At 39.7% G+C, this 23966-nt stretch overlaps 1 protein-coding gene across 1 annotated transcript in view; it reads left to right on the forward strand.

Annotated features, from left to right (window-relative positions):
- LOC111224453 (neurobeachin-like) overlaps positions 1–23966 on the forward strand; it is a 201516-nt gene that overhangs the window by 170508 nt on the left and 7042 nt on the right. The window contains 10 exon segments of the mRNA XM_022748943.1: positions 1716–1868; positions 4373–4540; positions 9137–9226; positions 10333–10525; positions 11442–11513; positions 11688–11843; positions 12471–12641; positions 15332–15433; positions 15755–15951; positions 16327–16478. Of these exon segments, the coding sequence (XP_022604664.1) occupies positions 1716–1868; positions 4373–4540; positions 9137–9226; positions 10333–10525; positions 11442–11513; positions 11688–11843; positions 12471–12641; positions 15332–15433; positions 15755–15951; positions 16327–16478 (1454 nt within the window).

Below are 23966 nucleotides of genomic sequence, written 5' to 3' on the forward strand. Positions count from 1 at the left end.
GGTGACACAGTGTAAAGCAATGGAAGCTTGTGTGATTGACTTGTTAGCCCATTACGATGCTGTTGCAGAATTAATGGCTGCCATGGGAGGGTGGCTTGAAAACGGAGCTGGCAGTTTTAACGGCTTGGCGGTGAGTTACGGCAGGAAGTTTACAAACGAAAAGAGGAGGGAAAGTGTGGTTATGTGTATGTGTGTGTATGTGAGAGACAGAGGGAAAGGGAGAGGAATGGCTGCTGCACTCCCTTCACTGTCGCGTGCGAAGGGTGAAATGTGACCAACAGCAGAGCAGCAGTGTTATTGGCCTGTACCATGTCATGCTAACTCGCTCTCTCAAAACCCCATGATTTATGGGGGCCTAGAAGCTCAGCATGTTATGTATCCCATAGGCAATATAAAACTCCATACTACCACTGAATCTGACAACAAAGCATTCATAAAACAAGCCTGATACAAGGAGTTAAAATACTGTCTTGCACCTTCCTCTGTAATCTTAGGCTAAGAGACAGACTATAACATTTAACTTGTCTTGTGTGTATGTTTTCTAATGAGCGGAGGACCTACATTCCTCATGTGCATATGCCGCATTGTGCAGGGGCTTCACTCACTCATCCGTCTTTAGCTGTATGATCAGGAGGATAATGGATCATGGATAGTGGAGACTGCAAAATCACAGATACATCATGTTTTACCTTTTCTTAAAGAAAGTACCATACCAGTAGTTTTGCATTTTGAGCCCATTATCTATCCATAGCATGCCATAGTTTTTGGATTTATTGCTTGACATCCAGGAATTCACCATTTAATTTCAGAGCACTATGAAAGTTGAACTTGAATTTAAAACTTTTTTAAGATAGGTCCTCATTAAATATGATCTCCTTTGTTATTATTTTTGTCAAAGTTTGCAGTTTAAAGCAAGTGAAGTCTGTCCAAATGTTCTTGCTTTCAGGGAGAGTATGACATCTAAATTTTAAACAGTATTTCTCGGAAAACAAATACAAAACACAAAAAAAATAAGTAAACATGAATGTTGTGAGTGTTTTAAAAACAGTCTTTAAATGTAACTTCAGCTATCAAAATACTCACTAAAGCAAGTTTCTGCAAGATGATGTTGATAATGTATAAATGACTGCCTGGAAGGTGGGAAGTCCTTCTAAAAACATAGAATATGCTTTGTAAAATGGTCAACATTAATGTAAAGTATACACGCTGTGTTATTAATGGCTTAAAAATGTAAAAACACCAGTATGGTCTGGTAACTCATAAACTCAGGTAAATATTTGCTCTCTTCTTCAGTGTATGGAATCACACCAGACTTTATGTAGGGGGCTCCTTTACCATGCTGACTTCCCCTCCACTGTGAGGTCCTGACCCCATCACAAGAGCCCAGAGACCAGGGAGAAAAACCTTACTCATTCCCAGATTCATTTAACACACCTAACACCTCTGCCTGGAATAACTGGACTAGCACCTCTCACCGCCTTCTCATGGCCTGCTGTTTAGTTTGTTTGTGTTACCTTCCCCCTTGAATTCTCACTTCATCTCCGTGGGACACAGAACCTTTTTTCTCTGTTTTTCGTGGCTCTGTCCTCACATATGTTGTTTCTTGCACTTGGCTGAATTGTTAGGCGATTATATGGTGAAAACTATGGTATTAAGCACTGTGGTCTCGTCAGTTAACTGTAAAACACGAACATCTCTCTTCCTTTAACACGCAGGAACTGATTCCTGAGTTCTACTACCTCCCGGAGATGTTTGTCAACAGCAACGGCTACCATTTGGGAATGAGGGAGGACAGGACCATGGTTTGTGATGTGGACTTGCCAGCCTGGGCCAAGAAGCCTGAGGACCTTGTTAGGATAAACAGGATGGTAAGGTCTAGGCATATTTGTAAAATTCCAAATCTCAAAGTATGATTATTTTATCAAAAAGTCCATATATATGATTATTACCAAAACAGAAAATAACATCTTATAAGAAAATTTTATCTTATTATAAATTAAACCTAATCTTTGACCTTGTCTGCTCTTCTGTCTCTTCCAAAAAGACCTAAAGACTAAGTATCTATTGTGATCCCATACTAAAACTGTACTAACCAATTATCGTTTTCATCAGGATAAATAGTCACAACAGTTATTGTCCCATTCCTTGTAAAGATTCATTTCATTAAGAATATTAAGATATTCATCTTATATTATTCAGTAGAGATCGGTGTCACACTGTATGACACACTATCATGGTAGCTATTCTGGACTGTATAACTAACTTGAATATGCACTAAAGGGGGGATGATATATACAGACATACCTTTTTAATGAATTCTTTAGCTTTTCTGCTTCCTTCTCACAGTAGTGAATAAATCTATCCCCAGTTTTTCCTTTAACCTTCCCATGCATCTGTGTATCCTTGTCTGATTCATGAATCATTTAATAAAGTACACCGCTCAATACTAACTCTGTACCCCTGACCCCAGTGATGTCACTAAAGGACAAGACTGTGGGCAAGTTTGCTCTATAATCTTACCTTCTGTAATGCCAGGCCTCATCACTTTAGCAGTGTGCAGGACCCTCCATGTCTGTGTGGTCATGTTTATTACTGACTGCCTATTAACATGTAGCCTACAACTTCCAACAGTAGCACAGGGACAGAGACATTCTTCCTTTAATCTGGAATTAGTTTCTGTAGAGACTAAATAGCTACCCTCCCTTTAAACCTAATGAAAGAGAACAAATAAAAATTCATACAAAAGATACATAATAAATGCAGATGTATTTTGAACACATATGCACATATAGGTAGAGAATTTAACACAGTTTGTATTTTGATTGCATTCATGCAGGCCTATACAAGTTAATACAGAAGTTAAATGTGGAAGTGGATAAATTTACAGTTTCATTTTAGAGTGAAAGTCCTACTCGATATGCCACCACGTTAATTTTAGTTTAATGAGTGGGTTCCTCCCTAAAACCAGAGCATCTTCAGTGAGACTGCTAGGAAAACATAAAGTTTAATGTATGTTATGTATCCTAAGGTAAGGGACCACAGTGTTTTTGGGCAGGTATAAAGGAGACTGTGGGAACACACTTGACCTTTTCAGTTAGAGTGACAGAGCTGGGCTGGTCTTATGGAGGTGACCTTTCCCCATGCTCTACCCACGCTGCCTGGTCGAGCTCTATCAGGCTTGTATACTGGCAGAGGGAGGGGGGGGGGGGGGGGGGGGGGGGGGTGGAAGGGGTGAGTCAGGAGGGGAGAAAGAAAGGAGAGGCAGGGAGTTGTTACAGGCATGTCTGCATCTCTAAAACAAGGAAAGAGGATGACTGTGAAAAAAAAGGATTACAGTGGATATTTTCTCACTGTTGAAGGATACATGTGTGATGTTGCCTTGCATTGTAACATTCGCAGACCAGTATGTTCACATGCCCAGAAAAATCATAGTCTTCTGTCCCCTTTCTTTTTTTGTCTTTCTTTTGTTCTGTTCCCTAGCTAGGCCACACTCTTGCTTCCTCTATTATTTCATTTCTGTCACTGAATCTCTCTGCCCGCCTCCCCCTCTCTCTCACTCTCACTTTTTTTCCTTCCCTCCTTCTCTTACTCCCTCCTTCCCTCCCTCTCGCTTCCTCCCACTTCCCATCTTTGCATGTGCCACTTTCAATTGTAGTGATATGCCCTGTGGCAAACTCTGCCTCTGTGTGCTCGAGCAGGCTTTGTTGGTAATGGCTGTTATTCCTGACGCAAGGGGAGGAGTGTAAATTCCTCCAGCAAAGCCTTCCACCAGCATGCATGGGAATTATATGGTACCTTATTGTGGAACAATACATCAAACATGCACTGCATGGCTTCCATAGGTATATTTATAATGATTATCAGCCTTAAATCTTACCCCAAATCTCTCACTAACACTCCCACAAGAAATCAAGTCCCCTTTTCACCCTCAAAAGTAATTTATCAATGTTGCTCCTGCAGATGGTTTTACAGTAAATTGGATCCCTGTCAGTATTGAACTGATTTCTTTGTCTCCATGCAAAGATAGTTGGTTGTTTTTTTAAGTGGACAAAGAATTGTGATATGGGAGACTGCAGCTTCTGTTTATGTTTTTTCCTCTGTAATCTTTACGAGCAATAAAACAGATTAAATACTTATCTTTATTTGACTGAGTACAACTTACCTTTTCCCTTATATCACTCTTTGTAATTAGCTTTGTGATCTTTGATGGTGAGGTAATGTCCTGGTAGATCATCTGTGTACAGTAAAGTAGGCCTTGTTTAGTTGTGCTCACTGTTGTGTGGAGGTACAATTTGTGTTGTGTCTTTTGGCCCATGTACTGTGCGCTGCTGGTATGCCTCTCACCTCTAATTGCCCTGTACTCCTCTGACAGGCCCTGGAAAGCGAGTTTGTGTCATGTCAGCTGCATCAGTGGATTGACCTTATTTTCGGCTACAAGCAGCGAGGCCCAGAGGCGGTGCGTGCCCTCAACGTCTTTCACTACCTGACTTACGAGGGCTCCATCAACCTGGACAGTATCACTGACCCTTTGCTCAGAGAGGTAAGGCACACACAGACACGCACACATGTACACATCACCATGGTGATTGAGCCCCTCCCCCCTCTCTTATTCACCATAGGCACAACTTCCTTTCTCTGTTTGTCCTGGCATGTGCTGGAGCTCCGGGAGCATTCATATCACGCATCTGTCAATCAATTATTGTGTCATGCAAATGTAACCCGTGAGAGAATTGCGCAGACCTGCTGACTCATCAAGTTTGCCTTTTAGATTAGCGTCATTTTGTGATGACCTGAGATATTAATTTCCTTTCTCTCAGATAAACAGTAATCTTTTAATATCTGTCCACATTATTCATAGATCTTCCTAACATCAGGATTCCGTGCTCTTCTGTTATTGGTGTTGAATATACTGTATGTGCCGTAGCTTAATCAGATCAATGAATCTGAATGAGTTCTTGGATCAATCACCAGAGGTCAGTCAGTCAATAGATGAGGGAGTGAATCCTCTTGTTCTTAACTAATTAATTGAATATCTATTAGCTCGACCGTACTAGTCGTGAATAGCTTAATTGCGTAGGGGGGAAAGGGGACCAGAGACTGCAGCAGCTGGCATGCATTGTGGTACTTTCCAGTGTGAGCTCGTCTCTCCCTGTGATATCCACCATCTGCTGTCTGCAAAACAAGTCATTTATATACTGTCACTTCCAGGGGCGCCTTTATTTATCAAGTGACCACTATGCAAATCACCTGCAGAAGATTCGGCTGGTCTAATTGCCAAACCATATTGTGAAAGGTTTGGTTTTCATCACTTTCAGAACAATTTCAGATGATGCCTTTTTATTTTGCATCAGGTTGAGGGGTTTTTAGCTGTCTTCCACCCTGCCTACTGTTACCCTGAGAGATGACAGTACTGTTAGTTAGTTGCACATTAGGAAGCCTGCTACTCAGACTCCCTAATTGTGCCCAGTTGATGCACTCACTGTTGTGACACGTGAATGTATTTTTGCAGGAGAAAGAAATTGGCTCAGCTAATTACAACTGATGTAATGTTGATGTGATGAGTGCTAATTAAGACAAGCTTTCATACCCTCAGTCAGGTCTCTCATCCTAAATGGGTTCTTTTTCTCCCTCCAATATAAAGTATAACCATGTATATTTAAACCCATATACAAAAACATAGCAGTATCCTGCATTAAAATGTAATCTTTTTATTTCCTTGCATATACACACTGCAAAGGAGATTTAATAGCAATTCCAAAATAGATAATTGTAATTTTCCAGCATTGCCCTGCAAACCTCAAACACATATAGAGTGTAGAAAAAAAATATTTAATGTCCAGTACTATAATTTCCCAAGTCCAGTGTTTCTCAAGGTTGATCTCATTAAAACAGCTCTACTGTACTTACTGCTGTGAAATGATTTGAAGTTGAACAATTTCCTGGACATTCTATGGAAACATAATGATAATTTGGTGGGCGATTTCCTGCAGGACTTTTTGTAACATTACTACATTATTGTGTCATTACTGTTTACCTCTGCCCCGAGCCCACACACGCCCACCTGTGAGCTGCCTTTTCTGAGTCAGCGAGGTGGAGCATGGAAAAGTGCCCAATGAATGTCTGCTAAGGCCTGCTGAAATGGGACAATTGACTCCAGGGTATTGATTCATTCTAGACCTGACAGGTGAAACTGCAGATCTGGCATTAGTCACAACAATTAAGGCATTTGAAATGTCAAGAAATTAGAGGTCATGAGAGATAATTTCCTTCCATGTGTCAGATGGAAATGATGACACCCTCTGACATGCTGCCGGGCCTCTGGTTGAGGGCACGGTGACAGCTCTACTGGGCACACTGCCGGAACAGCAGTCCTTCGCCGTGATGCTTCTCCTGACAGCCTTCTCTTATGGAAAAACATGACAGCAACCCCTTGATTCAGACCCTGCTGTGTCACTCAGAAGTAAACAGACAAATTATTCATCAGTGGGACTCTATTCCTCCTCAGCTGCCACTGCCCCTCCCGCCCCCTCTGAATGAACAAAGACAACAAAGTGTGCTGTGGCTAGCCAATGAAGCGCTTTGAAGCAGCTGACGCACTTTAAATTGATTTCACCTTGATATTCTCATGGTGATGGGACACAAGTGTTTAAATGCTTGACCTTAATGATAACTAACTCCCTTCACATGTATCACATAGAGTATAGGATTCAATGTGCGTTGTCTGTCATGATAACTGCTTTAGAGACAATCACTTACTGGTGGACACATTGTTTGAGTAATTTTTGCACCTACATACAGTAGTGCATATGACAACCCCTGAGCTGTCAGTCAAGAAACACCCTCAGGGCAATTCTTTGTTTGTTAAGCTTATCTCAAACAAATTTCCATCAGCATGTAAAGAATGAACAATGTCAAATAATTGCAATCACACAATTACATAATATATGCATATATGATAAATGTGCCTATATGGTTTCTGTGCTGTTTTGATCTTTTTCTAGAATCTGTTTACACGACTTAAAAGGCAGAGGCGCTTAATGAAAGCAATTTGCTGTCTGTTATGCACGGCATCTGTCAGAAGGTGAAAGGTGGAACAGCTTCATATTTGTAGTTGCCACCACTGATCTCAGGTGTCGTGACTCAGCGTGATCCCACGCTGCTTAGCGGGTCAACGCAAGGCCGTGTCTGCATTTTGTCTGACAGAGCTGTTTTGTTGCCGCATTGCATGAGTGCACTGGAGAATTCTTCTGGGGGGACCATCCTCCACGGAGTCTCTGTCACCAGTTTTGGAACCAGGCAACAGATAGAGAGAGAACTGCAGCCACTCACCTCTGAAGCCTTTTGCCAAAATCGGATGCGAACAAAGTCAGACAGACAGACAAGCCGACAATGTGTTATGATGGATGTTTGGTGCTCACCCAAGCAAGGCGATTGTTCCTGGGAGGGGAGATCATCCAGATGGCTTTGGCAATAAGTGTCACTTATCAGCCAAAAAGCAGGGCCTGAAGTGACTAATGAACTGCCTGTTAAGTGCTCGCCATCTCCGACTGAGATAGAGATAAGTTTCTGACATACCTCAGAGAGGATTAGTGTTGAAGCACCTGAGAGATATTGACATGTTTTGATCATCTAGTGGAAGAACATGTTCTTGAGTTAACCTTCAACAAGTCAGACCCCCTTCCTCCTGACACGCACACAAAAACACAAACACATACAGAAAAATCCTCTCCCTTACACTCTAGAAATAATTGTCGGGCGTTAAGGTTGTCCAAGACTACCAAAATGGGACATGCGGCCGTGCAGTTTCCCTGGTAATAGAATCATCACAAGAAATATGGTGATGTTTTCCACATGGCCCGCTCAGCCTTTATGATCTTTGTATCGAATTTCTTTATTTGAACAGACATTGTGACCCTCACCCCAAACCTAACCTTAAATAGCCATAATGTCAGTTGCTTATTACTTGACGGACTGCGTTGTAAAGAAATACTGACTAACACTTAATGGTTGCCAAATGTGCTCAGCAACTCACATGAAACTTTCACTGCTGTGCGACAGCGCTCAACCGTGTGGACAGCGCCTTTTTTGGTGCTGCGGAAGATAGGAAGTGACCAGGGGGTATTGGGGGTGACTGTTTGGCTTGCAGGTGGCCTGTCCTAATTCAGTATCACCTCCAAACTTCCCGTGCCACATCTCCCACTGTGGCATGTGCTACCCAATGGGTCCTTTTGATAGTGAGTGGTGTGTACAGGCGGAGGAAAATGAGGGCTAGTCACCCAGGCAGTCAGAAGGGCGGGCGAAAGGCTGAGCGATGTATGTTCCATTGTGCACAGTGGCATTGACGGACGTCTACAAGCTCCCCTCTGATGGTGGAAGTGGCTCCAGTCACATCAATCACTCCCACCGTGGAGTGCCCCACTTTCAGTCAAGCTCAGCAGCTCTTACTGCTTGTTTTTTTTTTTTTTTTTTTCTCTCTCTCACTGGAAGCAAAGGAGATCTTTTGTCTATTTAAGTGGAAGATATTTTCTAATAATAGTAAATTCTTGATTCCTCTAGTGTTGTGCTGTTTTTCCCCCGAGTGTAACTGTTTTTAGTTTTTTTTTCCTTCTTAGTCACAAGCATCCACGCTCATAGTTTACAACCCATAAATCACCCTTCATCAAGGTACGCTTACCCAAATAACTATAGTCTGCTTGTGTGATTTTGTGCCTCTGTTCCATACATATGTGTGTGCATACACGTGCTTTTTGCCTTTGTTTCAAGCACAATAACATCTGAAAGCGGGCCGGCCTGCTGCAGTCCTAGCTGGATGTCACTCCAGGTTAACGTTTGTGCAGTGGGGGCCCCTGCGCCTGGAAATGGGAATGGTTAACTGAAGCATGTTAATAGGAAAAGGCTTGTCTCTTCCATACTAACACTTGGATGACTCTGCAGGCTGAGGGGGGAAGGGGGAGCACCAAGGCGGATTGGGAGTGCACCCCTTTGCCTTTACACCCCCCCTCCCCCCCCTTCCTCAGAGGCACGGCTGAGTTAGGATTTGCTTGCATTGTCAAGTAACGCATTGACCCATCACTTTGATGCATATTGATTGTGACAGCCGCTCTCTCTCTCCTTCTCCCTTCTCTCTCTCCCGCAGGCCACAGAGGCGCAGATCCAGAGCTTTGGACAGACGCCATCTCAGTTGCTTATTGAGCCACATCCTCCACGCAGCTCCGCCATGCACCTGGTGAGAGCAATGAGCATACTGGGAAAATTCTCTGCACCTCTGGTAGTGGTGTGTGTGAAGCAGTATGTGTGGACCTTTGTAAGCCTGGATGGCGTGTGTTAGTTTGCCTGTGTTTGTAGGTAGGCGCAAGATTGAAATGATGTCCCTGATTTCCTTCAGTCCCCTCTTTTATAACCAAAGATAAATATTTCAGAAGTCTTAACCTCATGTAGGTCAGACCCGCAATATAACAACAAATTTTCAGAGCCAGTTGTCTGCACTGTTGTATAGCTGCTACTGCCTACTAGCAGTGTGGTGTAAAGGGAAGAGTGCTCCCTACTGGCCTAGTACCTCCCCTCTTTATGCTGTAAGCTGCTCTTCTCTGTCTAATCCATGTAATAGCCAGCCTAGCCCTCATTATCCCCACATGGCTCTCTCTGTTTCTCTCTCTCTACAAGAAATGTTATAAGGCAGATCCCTCTGAGACCTTTTAGTTCAGTTTTCTACTTTTGCAACAGATGTGAATGTTTTCATCCACGTCTGTCCACTTCTGTCAAAAGCCTCCAGTGCTAAGAATGAGATGAGAGCTGAAGTCTCACAGTATTGTCAGTATTACTGTCTCCTCTATTGCTTGTACTCACACTACACGTGTATGTAATTTAAGCCAGGGTTGTAAAGGTCGCGTTGGAATTTAGTGGGGAGAGAAGGGAAAACTCATACAATCTTTTTGTAATGCTTCTTTGTGGACAAGCCTGAATCTTTCTGATACATATGTATCATGTATGCACCATCTCATATGTACAGCCTACTCCATTCCAGTTTTCCATGTCTTACCCCTGTTTGACCAGTCCCTTGTCCGACTGTACTGTCTGGAGGGTACAGTGCATGAAGCTCTCCTCTGTGTCTGAACCTACTTTTTCCTCCAACCCCCACACTAATTACCTCTTTCCATTCTTTTTCTCCCATCTTTTCATACCTCTTATTTTCATCTTATCCATCCATCCCTTGACTTCCTGCTACTTCCCCTTCCTCTTCCTGCTTCTCTTTCCTGTACCCGTGTTCCTCTCCCACCAACACACCCCTCCATCCTCCTACACACTCCGTCTTTTCTCTCTTCTACTCAATAGTGTTTCCTTCCACAGAGTCCTCTCATGTTCAAGGACCAGATGCAGCAGGACGTCATCATGGTTTTGAAGTTTCCATCCAATTCGCCTGTAACCCATGTGGCCGCCAACACTCTGCCACATCTCAACGTACCTGCTGTGGTCACCGTCACCTGCAGCCGCCTATTTGCTGTCAACCGTTGGCACAACACCGTTGGTGAGTGGAGCTCAACTTACGTGGCAGGTGATATGTTCAAACATACAACTATGCCCTTGTGAAAAAAAAAAAAAAAAGTGTGCCATGCCACATGTGATACCTACCACAGCAGTGGCCCTGTAAAATCACTTCATCACCATCACACACAAACGTGCTCACTGCTCTTAATAGAGCTGTTGCCAGCCAACTATGTGAGAGGCTAGCACCTCCCAGGTAAGCTGACCATGAGTGTTTCCACATGTTTCTTTTCAGACATGTGTGAACAACATTACCCACAGAGCCCCTCCCTGAGAATCAGCCTCACCTCAGGGTCAGAGGGCCAAAGCAATGGTTACTAGGAAATTAGGCCACAACTGCACCACATTCTCCTCACACGTCCCCATCTGTCACTGTAGAAACACACTGAGCTCAGGACCAAAGAGTCCACACTGTGTGGCTGCTCCCACACTAATGAACACAGCTGCAGCACCCTTGCCATCCTGTCGGAGAGGAGGGAAATGTGGTTTGGGTTTTCAGAATAATGAAGATAATAAGGCCTCCATATTTTCAGGCATGTTGCTGTGTCAAAACTGGCTCCAGATACTCTCTCGCATGGATAAAATGTCTCCATTCAGTTTGACACTGCAAAAAAACAGCCCAGTAAGACAGATGGAAATCTTTCTGATGGACCTCCAAGACTTCCGTCCCCTGGAAGAGATTATGAATTAACTTGGCTCTGAAAAGAGAACAGGTGTGTGTGTATGTGTGTGTGTGTGTGTGTGTGTGTGTGTGTGTGTGTGTGTGTGTGTGTGTCTGTGTGTCTGTGTGTGTGTCTGTGTGTGTGTCTGTGTGTGTGTCTGTGTGTAAAATGCACATGTGCATTGGTTAGAAATAGTCTTAATGATTCATTTCCTTATGTATCTCTGTCTGAATCCAGGTCTCCGAGGAGCACCAGGCTACTCTCTGGAGCAGGCCCATCACTTACCCATAGAGATGGACTCTCTGGTTGGTGAGTAAGCTTCATTGTTTTGAATGGAAAATGCAGCATCAGCCAACAAAACAGACACAACTGACTTTTATGTCTGTGTTAGTGTAACTAATGACCTAAAAATTGCTCACTCATTGACACATCCTCTGGTTTTCTGTGTTTTTTTTTTTGTTTTGTTTTTTTTTTTCTTCGTAGCCAACAATACTGGGAGCAACAAGCGTCAGATCACAGACCTAGTGGACCAGAGCATCCAAATCACCACACAGTGTTTTGTGGTGACAGCTGACAACCGCTACATCCTGGTGTGTGGCTTCTGGGACAAGAGCTTTCGTGTGTACTCCTCCGAGACAGGTAGGTTACAGTGTAAACTCTATTTCCTATAGAGGTGTGCACTGATGTGTGGAGGACTCAGCGCTATGATGGGAATAATACAGTACTGTCACTGCTCTCTCCTGACAAGCCTTGTAGAAAAAAGGATGACTATACTTATAATACAGTGGAATTTATTTTATTATTTAGTATTTTTTCTAATTTCCTTTGAATTAATAATGATTCAGTGGGAGTAAAATTATAACATCGGCAAGATACCTGTTTAAACATATTTGGCAAGCGCTATTTAATGAATTGATTCCAAACTTGGCGTTCAAGAATGGGTCCCAGGATGAATCTTAGGGTTTGCAAGAAGATTGAAAAGATAAGAAAATTGAGAGAGAAAACTGGTGAACTCACTCCACACTAAGACCATAATTGATTGGGCTCACAAGTAGCCATTTTTTTTATTTTAAGAGGTCACAAACTGGGGCTGGGAACCACTGATTTAACTTGAAAATATTCTATTCACTAATTGATATAATTCCCCCTTCTCTACAGTCAGCATAGTTTTGAAAACACTACTTGCAGTAGTTTTTTGCACTTCTGGGTCTTACATGCAATTTTTTGCTAGCACTGAAATTATGTATGTACCTTTATCCCCTTCAGGCAAGCTGACGCAGATAGTTTTTGGCCACTGGGATGTTGTGACATGTCTGGCCAGGTCAGAATCTTACATTGGAGGAGACTGCTACATCGTCTCTGGGTCCAGGGATGCAACCCTGCTGCTGTGGTACTGGAGTGGGCGGCACCATATTATTGGCGACAACCCGAATAACAGTGAGTAAACATATACATGTTCCATGCACACATGGATGCAGTAGCACTGCCCTCTAGACAGAGTTCAAGGCATCTTTTTACACTAGTATTTCACCTATCAAGTGAAGCCTAAAAAAAAGTGCATTACTCTATTGTTAGTGTTTTTTTTTTAAGTTACACAGTAAGCAAGTCTTTGATCACAACAAGGAAAAAGACATTCTACCCTAGAAATCACGATGTGGACAGTGAGGGAAAGGATCGTTCATCAGCACTATAGCTGTGATGTATTAATTTGATGTGTTCTTCGTTGTGTTGAGCTGTGCTTGAGTAGAGGACTCCAGATGTCTTGGCATTCAAAATGGTAGACGCCAGCGTGTGATTTCTGCTGCTCAGTTCATTTAGTTGCTCATTTTCACTGATTGTCTGTGTTCAAAACAATCCATCAGGGTAGGGGAAGTGGTCGTTACGGTACTGTAGAAGCCAGGAGTGCCATATATGGTATGGAATGGAAAAACTCAAGATGAAGAAGAGATCGTGTTTGTATTATATTTCTGGCCAACAATACTTTGTGTGTGCTAGAGGATCTTGTGTTTCCAATTGTCACAGATTCAAGGAGCTCCAGATTAGTTGCAAGTGTTCTCTAATTAACTTCACTGAGGCTCTGACAGTTAATTAAGAATTTCAGCTTGGTTGCCTCCAATTAGCAAGGGGCAATAGCACTTGTGTTACTGCAGCAGGAAAAGAGTATTCCCCTGATATTCACGCTGCTAGGGCTTACAATGCATCTTCAACGGACAAAAGGCAAGGAAGCTACACACCTCATCTCTAGAAACAAAAGACAGGATGTATTTTCATTCAATCAATCACTTTCAATCTCTTATTAATATCTCATCAATATATCATGATGCCAGAAAATAATCAAATCTGGTTAAAGAATGCACAGCACCAGAGATGTTGGAGCCTGGAGTTTGTTTATGAAGGAACAGAGACAGTGCAGTGGAAAATGACTCGGAATCAGCTAAAAACTCCTGACTGCCAGTATTCTTGACACAGCTTTATTTAAATCTCTGCAGCCAGCCAAAATCAGTCCTGTTCAAATATAGGTGTCAGGCATTTGCAAGGAACCACAGGGATAAACCAGTACTACCTTTTCATATCTTCACTCTTGAAACCCTCAAATTAATGTCATAAAGGACACAGAGCACCAAAGTCCTCTTTATTCTCTTACTTACTGGCTTATTAATTGAACAATCTTTTTCAGGAGACTCATTCTGGTGATTTCATGCCTATTATATTTTCTATAATGCTGGTTGAAGGTTGTGTGAATATGTCGCAGCAGCCTGCTGGATCGCTGCTCCCTCATCCTGCAGATGTGGTGTGCCCAAGAAATTGATTTCACCCACGCCCCAAAAGGCTGCACGTGTCTGAAATGTATAATAATTAAAATAACTTCCAGCTCAATCATGGCCCTGTCTCTCAGACTCGGCCCATCACACCGGTCCGAGGGGATATTTGCACCGGGTAATTGTGGTGGCTGAATCTGGCTTGTCCCATGGGCTCAGAGAGGGCGGGGGGGTATGTGGTACAGGGTGATTGAATCTTTTGTCGGGTAGGTGAGCTGCACTAGGTCCCTTTTTCTCCCAGGAGGCTTTTTCTGACACTTGTCCTATTCAGCCCCCCTCAGCAGCGGGTGCTGGGACTGACAGCACTGGTCAGGTCCTAGTCTCTAAGGGACCATGCTGCATCGATCACAGTCCAGCTAACTGACTGGACCACTGCAGCTGCGATATGCCAAGCTGGAGAAGATGATGGGGGGGGGGGCTAAGAGAGGAGAAGAGTCTGACACGTCCACATCATCTATCAGGATGTTACAGTCACCTAGGTTGATAGAGAAACTTTATGGAATTGGCTGTCACAAGTGAACACACCAACAGTCACATAATACACATATTCAGTGATCAGTTTTCATTCAGTTTTACATGAGTTTACCATCACCATTGGGCTGAAAGATGATCATTATATTAACAACCCACTCAATTAGTAGAATTGTTTAATTTTTTTAAATATATAACTGCAAAATGTGAAAATTATATAAAAAATGCTAATTAAATGGTTAAAAAGCCTAAAGCATTATTTTTCAGGTGACCCAGAATTCCTTTCTGTGACTGTTTGTTGTTAAATACAGATCATTCCCACTGATTACATTAATTTAACAATCTATTAAGTGGGTTCAACTCTTTGTACGCCCCTAAAGTATGTCATTGTCAAAATGATTGATTAACTAATGAAAAGTAACTCCCCCAGTAGTATTTAGGAAAACTATGAGGTTTTACTATTGGTGACCAGAGCATTTCAGAAAGCCTGCTGCTTTCATATTGAGGCACCGTTCTGGCAGTACACAAGGTCGGCTCCAGGTGTTGTGAACCTCCCCTCACTAACCTCTCCCCAGGCCATCATCAATCATGTGACACACAGGATGAAATCAAGTGGTTGGGCTGCCATCACTGGGCATTCCTGCATTTACATGACAATTCAAAAAGACCTCCCTGCTAGCAGATGTGTGACACAATCACTGTGCTTGTGTTCACATGATTTCATTGCCTAATGAGGGTATAATGGTATTTAGGTGATGTTTTCAGATACAGACAATATATTCAATTAATTTTAAAAAGTCATTTGTTTTAGGATGCTTTGTATCTGTCATCTTATAGGTGACTACCCAGCCCCAAGAGCAGTTCTGACAGGTCACGACCAAGAAGTTGTGTGTGTGTCAGTCTGTGCAGAGCTGGGCCTGGTCATCAGCGGAGCCAAAGGTCAGTACGCTTCTGTGTTTGATAATATTGACTTATAGGGCAGAGAGAAAAGAGGAGTCAGGGACATTCTTTAAACAGGTGTATTGGCACACATGCAGTACTGTATGTTACAAGGTTATTACCAACCTACATAGACAAACAGGTATTCATTTCAATGAACAGTTTAGACCTGCATGTGTGTCCAGCCAAACAATAAGCAAATGACTCACAGGAAATGGTCGGACCACTCTGAGCATGTTTAGTCGTACTGTAGAAATTACACTGTCTAGAATAACAGATATTTGTTCACACTTTGTGTTTGTGTCTGTTTTGGTTTGACAGAGGGTCCATGTCTGGTCCACACCATCACAGGGGACCTGCTGCGGGCTCTGGAGGGGCCCGACCACTATCAGTGCCCACGGCTTATCTCAGTGTCCAGCGAGGGCCACTGCATCATCTACTACGAGAGGGGCCGCTTCTGCAACTTCAGCATTAATGGAAAACTGCTGGCACAGATGGAGGTCAATGATTCCACTAGGGTAGGCCGACCCTTTGACACTAGTCTACTCCATGAAAAATTTGGATGTATCTTTGATCATCTGCAGTCTTAAATACTTCAAACAATGAAATAGTGAGTCACTATAAGTTCAGCACTGATTCAGATACTGCCTCCTTTTGCGAAAGAATCGCAATTCTAGTGATTGCTTGGGGGTTTTCAGTTTGGATAAGGTCATGGTAATGTGCTGAAGGATGTTTAATGATGGTTGCTTGAATACGAAAGTAGAAAAAAACAAAACAAACAACAAAGGTGCACAATGTGGTCAAAAGGCCAGGAAAACAGAGAGCACTTTCCCTAGACCAGACAGTAAAAGTTAAGTTGGAGGTGACATGTTGAACCTCTGATTGTCCTGTAGGCTATTCTCCTGAGCAGTGATGGCCACAACCTGGTGACAGGCGGGGACAACGGCGTGGTGGAGGTTTGGCAGGCATGTGACTTCAAACAGCTCTACATCTACCCAGGCTGCGACGCTGGCATCCGAGCCATGGATCTGTCACATGATCAGAGGTCAGAACAGGCAGTTAGTACAGTAGTAATGGTATGGTAGGCCACTGAGAGAGACTGTTAGTTTATACAGAGAGCCATCTTAATGAAATGTCTCCCACTCATCACATACATTCACATTTACTGTTTTAACAATGTTCCCGATGAGGTGAATCTAGGTATATTATCTCTTATTGGATAAGGAGTTTTAGATAAAGAGAAGCAAACAAAGATTTTTAAGACCTGAAGTAAAACGGTTTATGATGAGACAGTGCATGAAGTTGGCTCTATTTAGCTCTAGAGAATCATTGTGTGGGCTTGTGTGTTTACATACTTGACTGTGCTGACTGTATGTATGCGTGGGCTCCTGTCTGAATCCATGTATGCTTGTGTGCATGCGCATCTAACTGTTCCCACATGTCTTCAGTGTTGTACTTTATGTGTAGGCTGAGGTAAAAAAGCCTTGTGTTGCCTGTGTTTCATGGTTGTCAGTGTATATTTTAGTTAGTGGAATATCCACCATCCTTTTCCTTTAAATAGACCCTGCAGTTGCCATAGAGACAAAAATTACAGGGATATCTTCTACAAATGCACTTATTTTGGATAAATAGTCAACACAAGCAGCAAATGCGCACTGCGCAAACCTATCGTCAGGTCAGCAGCATGTTTTTCCTTAATGTTTGTATTCTGAAAGATTCGTCAGGAGTCAAGTCATGGGTGCCTGGATGGCGGCGGAGAGGCGACAGTGTTTGCTCTGGGGCTATAAGCCTGACGTCATCATGTGACCCTGGCAGTCAAGAGAGGTTAGAAAGTCTGAACAGTGGAGCTGCATTTCACAGCCACTGGCCAAATCCCCTCCAGCCCAAAACAGAGGCCTAGTTCTTAAACAATTAAACTAAACTGAACTCTGCACTGTGACTAATGGCACAGCCTGGTAAGGTAAGCAGAGGATGCTTAGATATGTGGTGAAATTTGTTGGCCAGTTTTAATTTAATTTTAGTGTGAACTAGGGATCCACCAATTATCGGCGGTAATATTCAGCATTTTCCGGTTATCGGTATCGTTATGTTTACTATACTATGACGTTTTTGACATTTTAATGCCGTACTATACTATGACGTTCTTGACATTTTTATGTCTTATTATACTATGACATTTGACGTTTTTATACTTTACTATACCATGACTTTTTATTGATGTTTTTATGCCTCACTATACTGTGATGTTTTTTGACGTTTTTAGGCCTTACTACACTAAACTTTGTGATTTCATGGTAGTGCAGTGGTTAGAACTGCTGCCTTACTATGAGAAGGTTCTGGGTTTGAATCCTGGACATGGAGCCTTTCTGTAAGGTGTTTCACTATATTATGACTTTTAATGCCTCACTATACTGTGACATTTTTGATGTTTTTATGCCTTAGTACACTACTGACATTTTTATGCCATACTATACTGTGACGTTTTCTGGCGTTTTTATGCCGTACTATTCTCTGATGTTTTGATGCCTCACTATACTATGACATTTTTGACATTTTTCTACCTTACTAAACCATGACTTTTTATCCCTTACTATTCTTTGACATTTTTATGTCTTAGTACACTAATGACATTTTTATGCCATACTATACTGTGAGGTTTTTTGAGGTTATGCCTTAGTATACTATGACATTTTTATGTCTTGCTATACCATGACTTTGTATTGATGTTTTTATGCCACACTATACTGTGAGGTTTTTTGAGGTTATGCCTTAGTATACTATGACATTTTTATGCCTTACTATACTCTGATGTTTTTTGGCGTTTTTATGCCGTACTATTCTCTGATGTTTTGATGCCTCACTATACTATGACATTTTTGACATTTTTCTACCTTACTAAACCATGACTTTTCATCCCTTACTATTCTTTGACATTTTTATGTCTTACTATACTATGACATTTTCATGCCTTAGTACACTAATGACATTTTTATGCCATACTATACTGTGAGGTTTTTTGAGGTTATGCCTTAGTATACTATGACATTTTTATGTCTTGCTGTACCATGACTTTTTATTAATGTTTTTATGCCACACTATACTGTGAGGTTTTTTGAGGTTATGCCTTACTATACTATGACGTTTTGACATTTTTATGTCTTGCTATACCATGACTTTTTACTAATGTTTTTATGCCATATTATACTGTGAGGATTTTGGCGTTTTTAGGCCTTACTACACTGAACCTTATGAGAAGGTTCTGGGTTCAAATCCTGGGCATGGAGCCTTTCTGTAAGGAGTTTCACCATATTATGACTTTTAATGCCTCACTATACTGTGACATTTTTGACATTTTTCTACCTTACTAAACCATGACTTTTTATCCCTTACTATTGACATTTTTATGTCTTACTATACTATGACATTTTCATGCCTTAGTACACTAATGACATTTTTATGCCATACTATGCTGTGAGGTTTTTTGAGGTTATGCCTTAGTATACTATGACATTTTTATGCCTTACTATACTATGACGTTTTTTGGCGTTTTTATGCCGTACTATTCTCTGATGTTTTGATGCCTCACTATACTATGACATTTTTGACATTTTTCTACCTTACTAAACCATGACTTTTTATCCCTTACTATTCTTTGACATTTTTATGTCTTACTATACTATGACATTTTCATGCCTTAGTACACTAATGACATTTTTATGCCATACTATACTGTGAGGTTTTTTGAGGTTATGCCTTAGTATACTATGACATTTTTATGTCTTGCTATACCATGACTTTTTATTGATGTTTTTATGCCACACTATACTGTGAGGTTTTTTGAGGTTATGCCTTAGTATACTATGACATTTTTATGCCTTACTATACTATGACGTTTTGACATTTTTATGTCTTGCTATACCATGACTTTTTATTGATGTTTTTATGCCACACTATACTGTGAGGTTTTTTGACGTATTTAGGCCTAACTACACTAAACTCTATTTTTTGATTTCATGGTAGTGCAGTGGTTAGATCTGCTGCCTTACAATAACAAGGTAAGGAGTTTTACTATGCTATGACCTTTTTCTACCTCACTAAACCATGACATTTTAATGCCTTAGTACACTAATGACATTTTTATGCAATACTATGCTGTGAGGTTTTTTGACGTTATGCCTTAGTATACTATGACATTTTTATGCCTTACTATACTATGACGTTTTTTGGCGTTTTTATGCCGTACTATTCTCTGATGTTTTGATGCCTCACTATACTATGACATTTTTGACATTTTTCTACCTTACTAAACCATGACTTTTTATCCCTTACTATTCTTTGACATTTTTATGTCTTACTATACTATGACATTTTCATGCCTTAGTACACTAATGACATTTTTATGCCATACTATACTGTGAGGTTTTTTGAGGTTATGCCTTAGTATACTATGACATTTTTATGTCTTGCTATACCATGACTTTTTATTGATGTTTTTATGCCACACTATACTGTGAGGTTTTTTGAGGTTATGCCTTAGTATACTATGACATTTTTATGCCTTACTATACTATGACGTTTTGACATTTTTATGTCTTGCTATACCATGACTTTTTATTAATGTTTTTATGCCACACTATACTGTGAGGTTTTTTGACGTTTTTAGGCCTTACTACACTGAACCTTATTATGAGAAGGTTCTGGGTTCGAATCCTGGGCATGGAGCCTTTCTGTAAGGAGTTTCACCATATTATGACTTTTAATGCCTCACTATACTGTGACGTTTTTCAACCTTACTAAACCATGACTTTTTATGCCTTAGTATACTATGACATTTTTGATGTTTTTATGCCTTAGTGCACTAATGATATTTTTATGCCATACTATACTGTGAGGTTTTTTGAGGTTATGCCTTAGTATACTATGACATTTTTATGCCTTACTATACTATGACGTTTTTTGGCGTTTTTATGCCGTACTATTCTCTGATGTTTTGATGCCTCACTATACTATGACATTTTTGACATTTTTCTACCTTACTAAACCATGACTTTTTATCCCTTACTATTCTTTGACATTTTTATGTCTTACTATACTATGACATTTTCATGCCTTAGTACACTAATGACATTTTTATGCCATACTATACTGTGAGGTTTTTTGAGGTTATGCCTTACTATACTATGACATTTTTATATCTCATACCATGACTTTTAATGCTCTAGTATACTATGTTTTTTTACATTTTTATGTCTTACTATACTATGACATTTTGACATTTTTATACCTCATACCATGACTTTTTATGCCTTTGTATACTATGTTTTGACGTTTTTATATTTTTATGTCTTACTATACTGTGAGGTTTTTTGAGGTTATGCCTTAGTATACTATGACATTTTTATGCCTTACTATACTATGACGTTTTGACATTTTTATGTCTTGCTATACCATGACTTTTTATTGATGTTTTTATGCCACACTATACTGTGAGGTTTTTTGACGTATTTAGGCCTAACTACACTAAACTCTATTTTTTGATTTCATGGTAGTGCAGTGGTTAGATCTGCTGCCTTACAATAACAAGGTAAGGAGTTTTACTATGCTATGACCTTTTTCTACCTCACTAAACCATGACATTTTAATGCCTTAGTACACTAATGACATTTTTATGCAATACTATGCTGTGAGGTTTTTTGACGTTATGCCTTAGTATACTATGACATTTTTATGCCTTACTATACTATGACGTTTTTTGGCGTTTTTATGCCGTACTATTCTCTGATGTTTTGATGCCTCACTATACTATGACATTTTTGACATTTTTCTACCTTACTAAACCATGACTTTTTATCCCTTACTATTCTTTGACATTTTTATGTCTTACTATACTATGACATTTTCATGCCTTAGTACACTAATGATATTTTTATGCCATACTATACTGTGAGGTTTTTTGAGGTTATGCCTTAGTATACTATGACATTTTTATGCCTTACTATACTATGACGTTTTGACATTTTTATGTCTTGCTATACCATGACTTTTTATTAATGTTTTTATGCCACACTATACTGTGAGGTTTTTTGAGGTTATGCCTTAGTATACTATGACATTTTTATGTCTTGCTATACCATGACTTTTTATTGATGTTTTTATGCCATACTATACTGTGAGGTTTTTTGAGGTTATGCCTTAGTATACTATGACATTTTTATGCCTTACTATACTATGACGTTTTGACATTTTTATGTCTTGCTATACCATGACTTTTTATTAATGTTTTTATGCCACACTATACTGTGAGGTTTTTTGACGTTTTTAGGCCTTACTACACTGAACCTTATTATGAGAAGGTTCTGGGTTCGAATCCTGGGCATGGAGCCTTTCTGTAAGGAGTTTCACCATATTATGACTTTTAATGCCTCACTATACTGTGACGTTTTTCAACCTTACTAAACCATGACTTTTTATGCCTTACTATACTATGACATTTTTGATGTTTTTATGCCTTAGTGCACTAATGACATTTTTATGCCATACTATACTGTGAGGTTTTTTGAGGTTATGCCTTAGTGCACTATGACATTTTTATGCCTTACTATACTCTGATGTTTTTTGGCGTTTTTATGCCATACTATTCTCTGATGTTTTGATGCCTCACTATACTATGACATTTTTGACATTTTTCTACCTAACTAAACCATGACTTTTTATCCCTTACTATTCTATGACATTTTCATGCCTTAGTACACTAATGACATTTTTATGCCATACTATACTGTGAGGTTTTTTGAGGTTATGCCTTAGTATACTATGACATTTTTGATGTTTTTATGCCTTAGTGCACTAATGACATTTTTATGCCATACTATACTGTGAGGTTTTTTGAGGTTATGCCTTAGTATACTATGACATTTTTGATGTTTTTATGCCTTAGTGCACTAATGACATTTTTATGCCATACTATACTGTGAGGTTTTTTGAGGTTATGCCTTAGTATACTATGACATTTTTGATGTTTTTATGCCTTAGTGCACTAATGACATTTTTATGCCATACTATACTATGACGCTTTAACATATTTATACCTCATACCATGACTTTTAATGCTCTAGTATACTATGTTTTTTGACATTTTTATGTCTTAATATACTATAACATTTTGACATTTTTATACCTCATACCATGACTTTTAATGCTCTAGTATACTATGTTTTTTGACATCTTTATGTCTTAATATACTATAACATTTTGACATTTTTATACCTCATACCATGACTTTTAATGCTCTAGTATACTATGTTTTTTGACATCTTTATGTCTTAATATACTATAACATTTTGACATTTTTATACCTCATACCATGACTTTTAATGCTCTAGTATACTATGTTTTTTGACATCTTTATGTCTTAATATACTATAACATTTTGACATTTTTATACCTCATACCATGACTTTTAATGCTCTAGTATACTATGTTTTTTGACATCTTTATGTCTTAATATACTATAACATTTTGACATTTTTATACCTCATACCATGACTTTTAATGCTCTAGTATACTATGTTTTTTGACATCTTTATGTCTTAATATACTATAACATTTTGACATTTTTATACCTCATACCATGACTTTTAATGCTCTAGTATACTATGTTTTTTGACATCTTTATGTCTTAATATACTATAACATTTTGACATTTTTATACCTCATACCATGACTTTTAATGCTCTAGTATACTATGTTTTTTGACATCTTTATGTCTTAATATACTATAACATTTTGACATTTTTATACCTCATACCATGACTTTTAATGCTCTAGTATACTATGTTTTTTGACATTTTTATGTCTTACTATACTGACATTTTGACGTTTTTATATTTTTATGTCTTACTATACTGTGAGGTTTTTTGAGGTTATGCCTTAGTATACTATGACATTTTTATGCCTTACTATACTATGACGTTTTGACATTTTTATGTCTTGCTATACCATGACTTTTTATTAATGTTTTTATGCCACACTATACTATGACATTTTTATGCCTTACTATACTATGACGTTTTGACATTTTTATGTCTTGCTATACCATGACTTTTTATTAATGTTTTTATGCCACACTATACTGTGAGGTTTTTTGACGTTTTTAGGCCTTACTACACTGAACCTTATTATGAGAAGGTTCTGGGTTCAAATCCTGGGCATGGAGCCTTTCTGTAAGGAGTTTCACCATATTATGACTTTTAATGCCTCACTATACTGTGACATTTTTGACATTTTTCTACCTTACTAAACCATGACTTTTTATCCCTTACTATTGACATTTTTATGTCTTACTATACTATGACATTTTCATGCCTTAGTACACTAATGACATTTTTATGCCATACTATACTATGAGGTTTTTTGAGGTTATGCCTTAGTATACTATGACATTTTTATGTCTTGCTATACCATGACTTTTTATTGATGTTTTTATGCCACACTATACTGTGAGGTTTTTTGAGGTTATGCCTTAGTATACTAT

Source organism: Seriola dumerili, unplaced genomic scaffold, assembly GCF_002260705.1.
Source record: "Seriola dumerili isolate Sdu_G_001 unplaced genomic scaffold, Sdu_1.0 BDQW01000134.1, whole genome shotgun sequence".
Classification (NCBI taxonomy): Eukaryota; Metazoa; Chordata; class Actinopteri; order Carangiformes; family Carangidae; genus Seriola; species Seriola dumerili.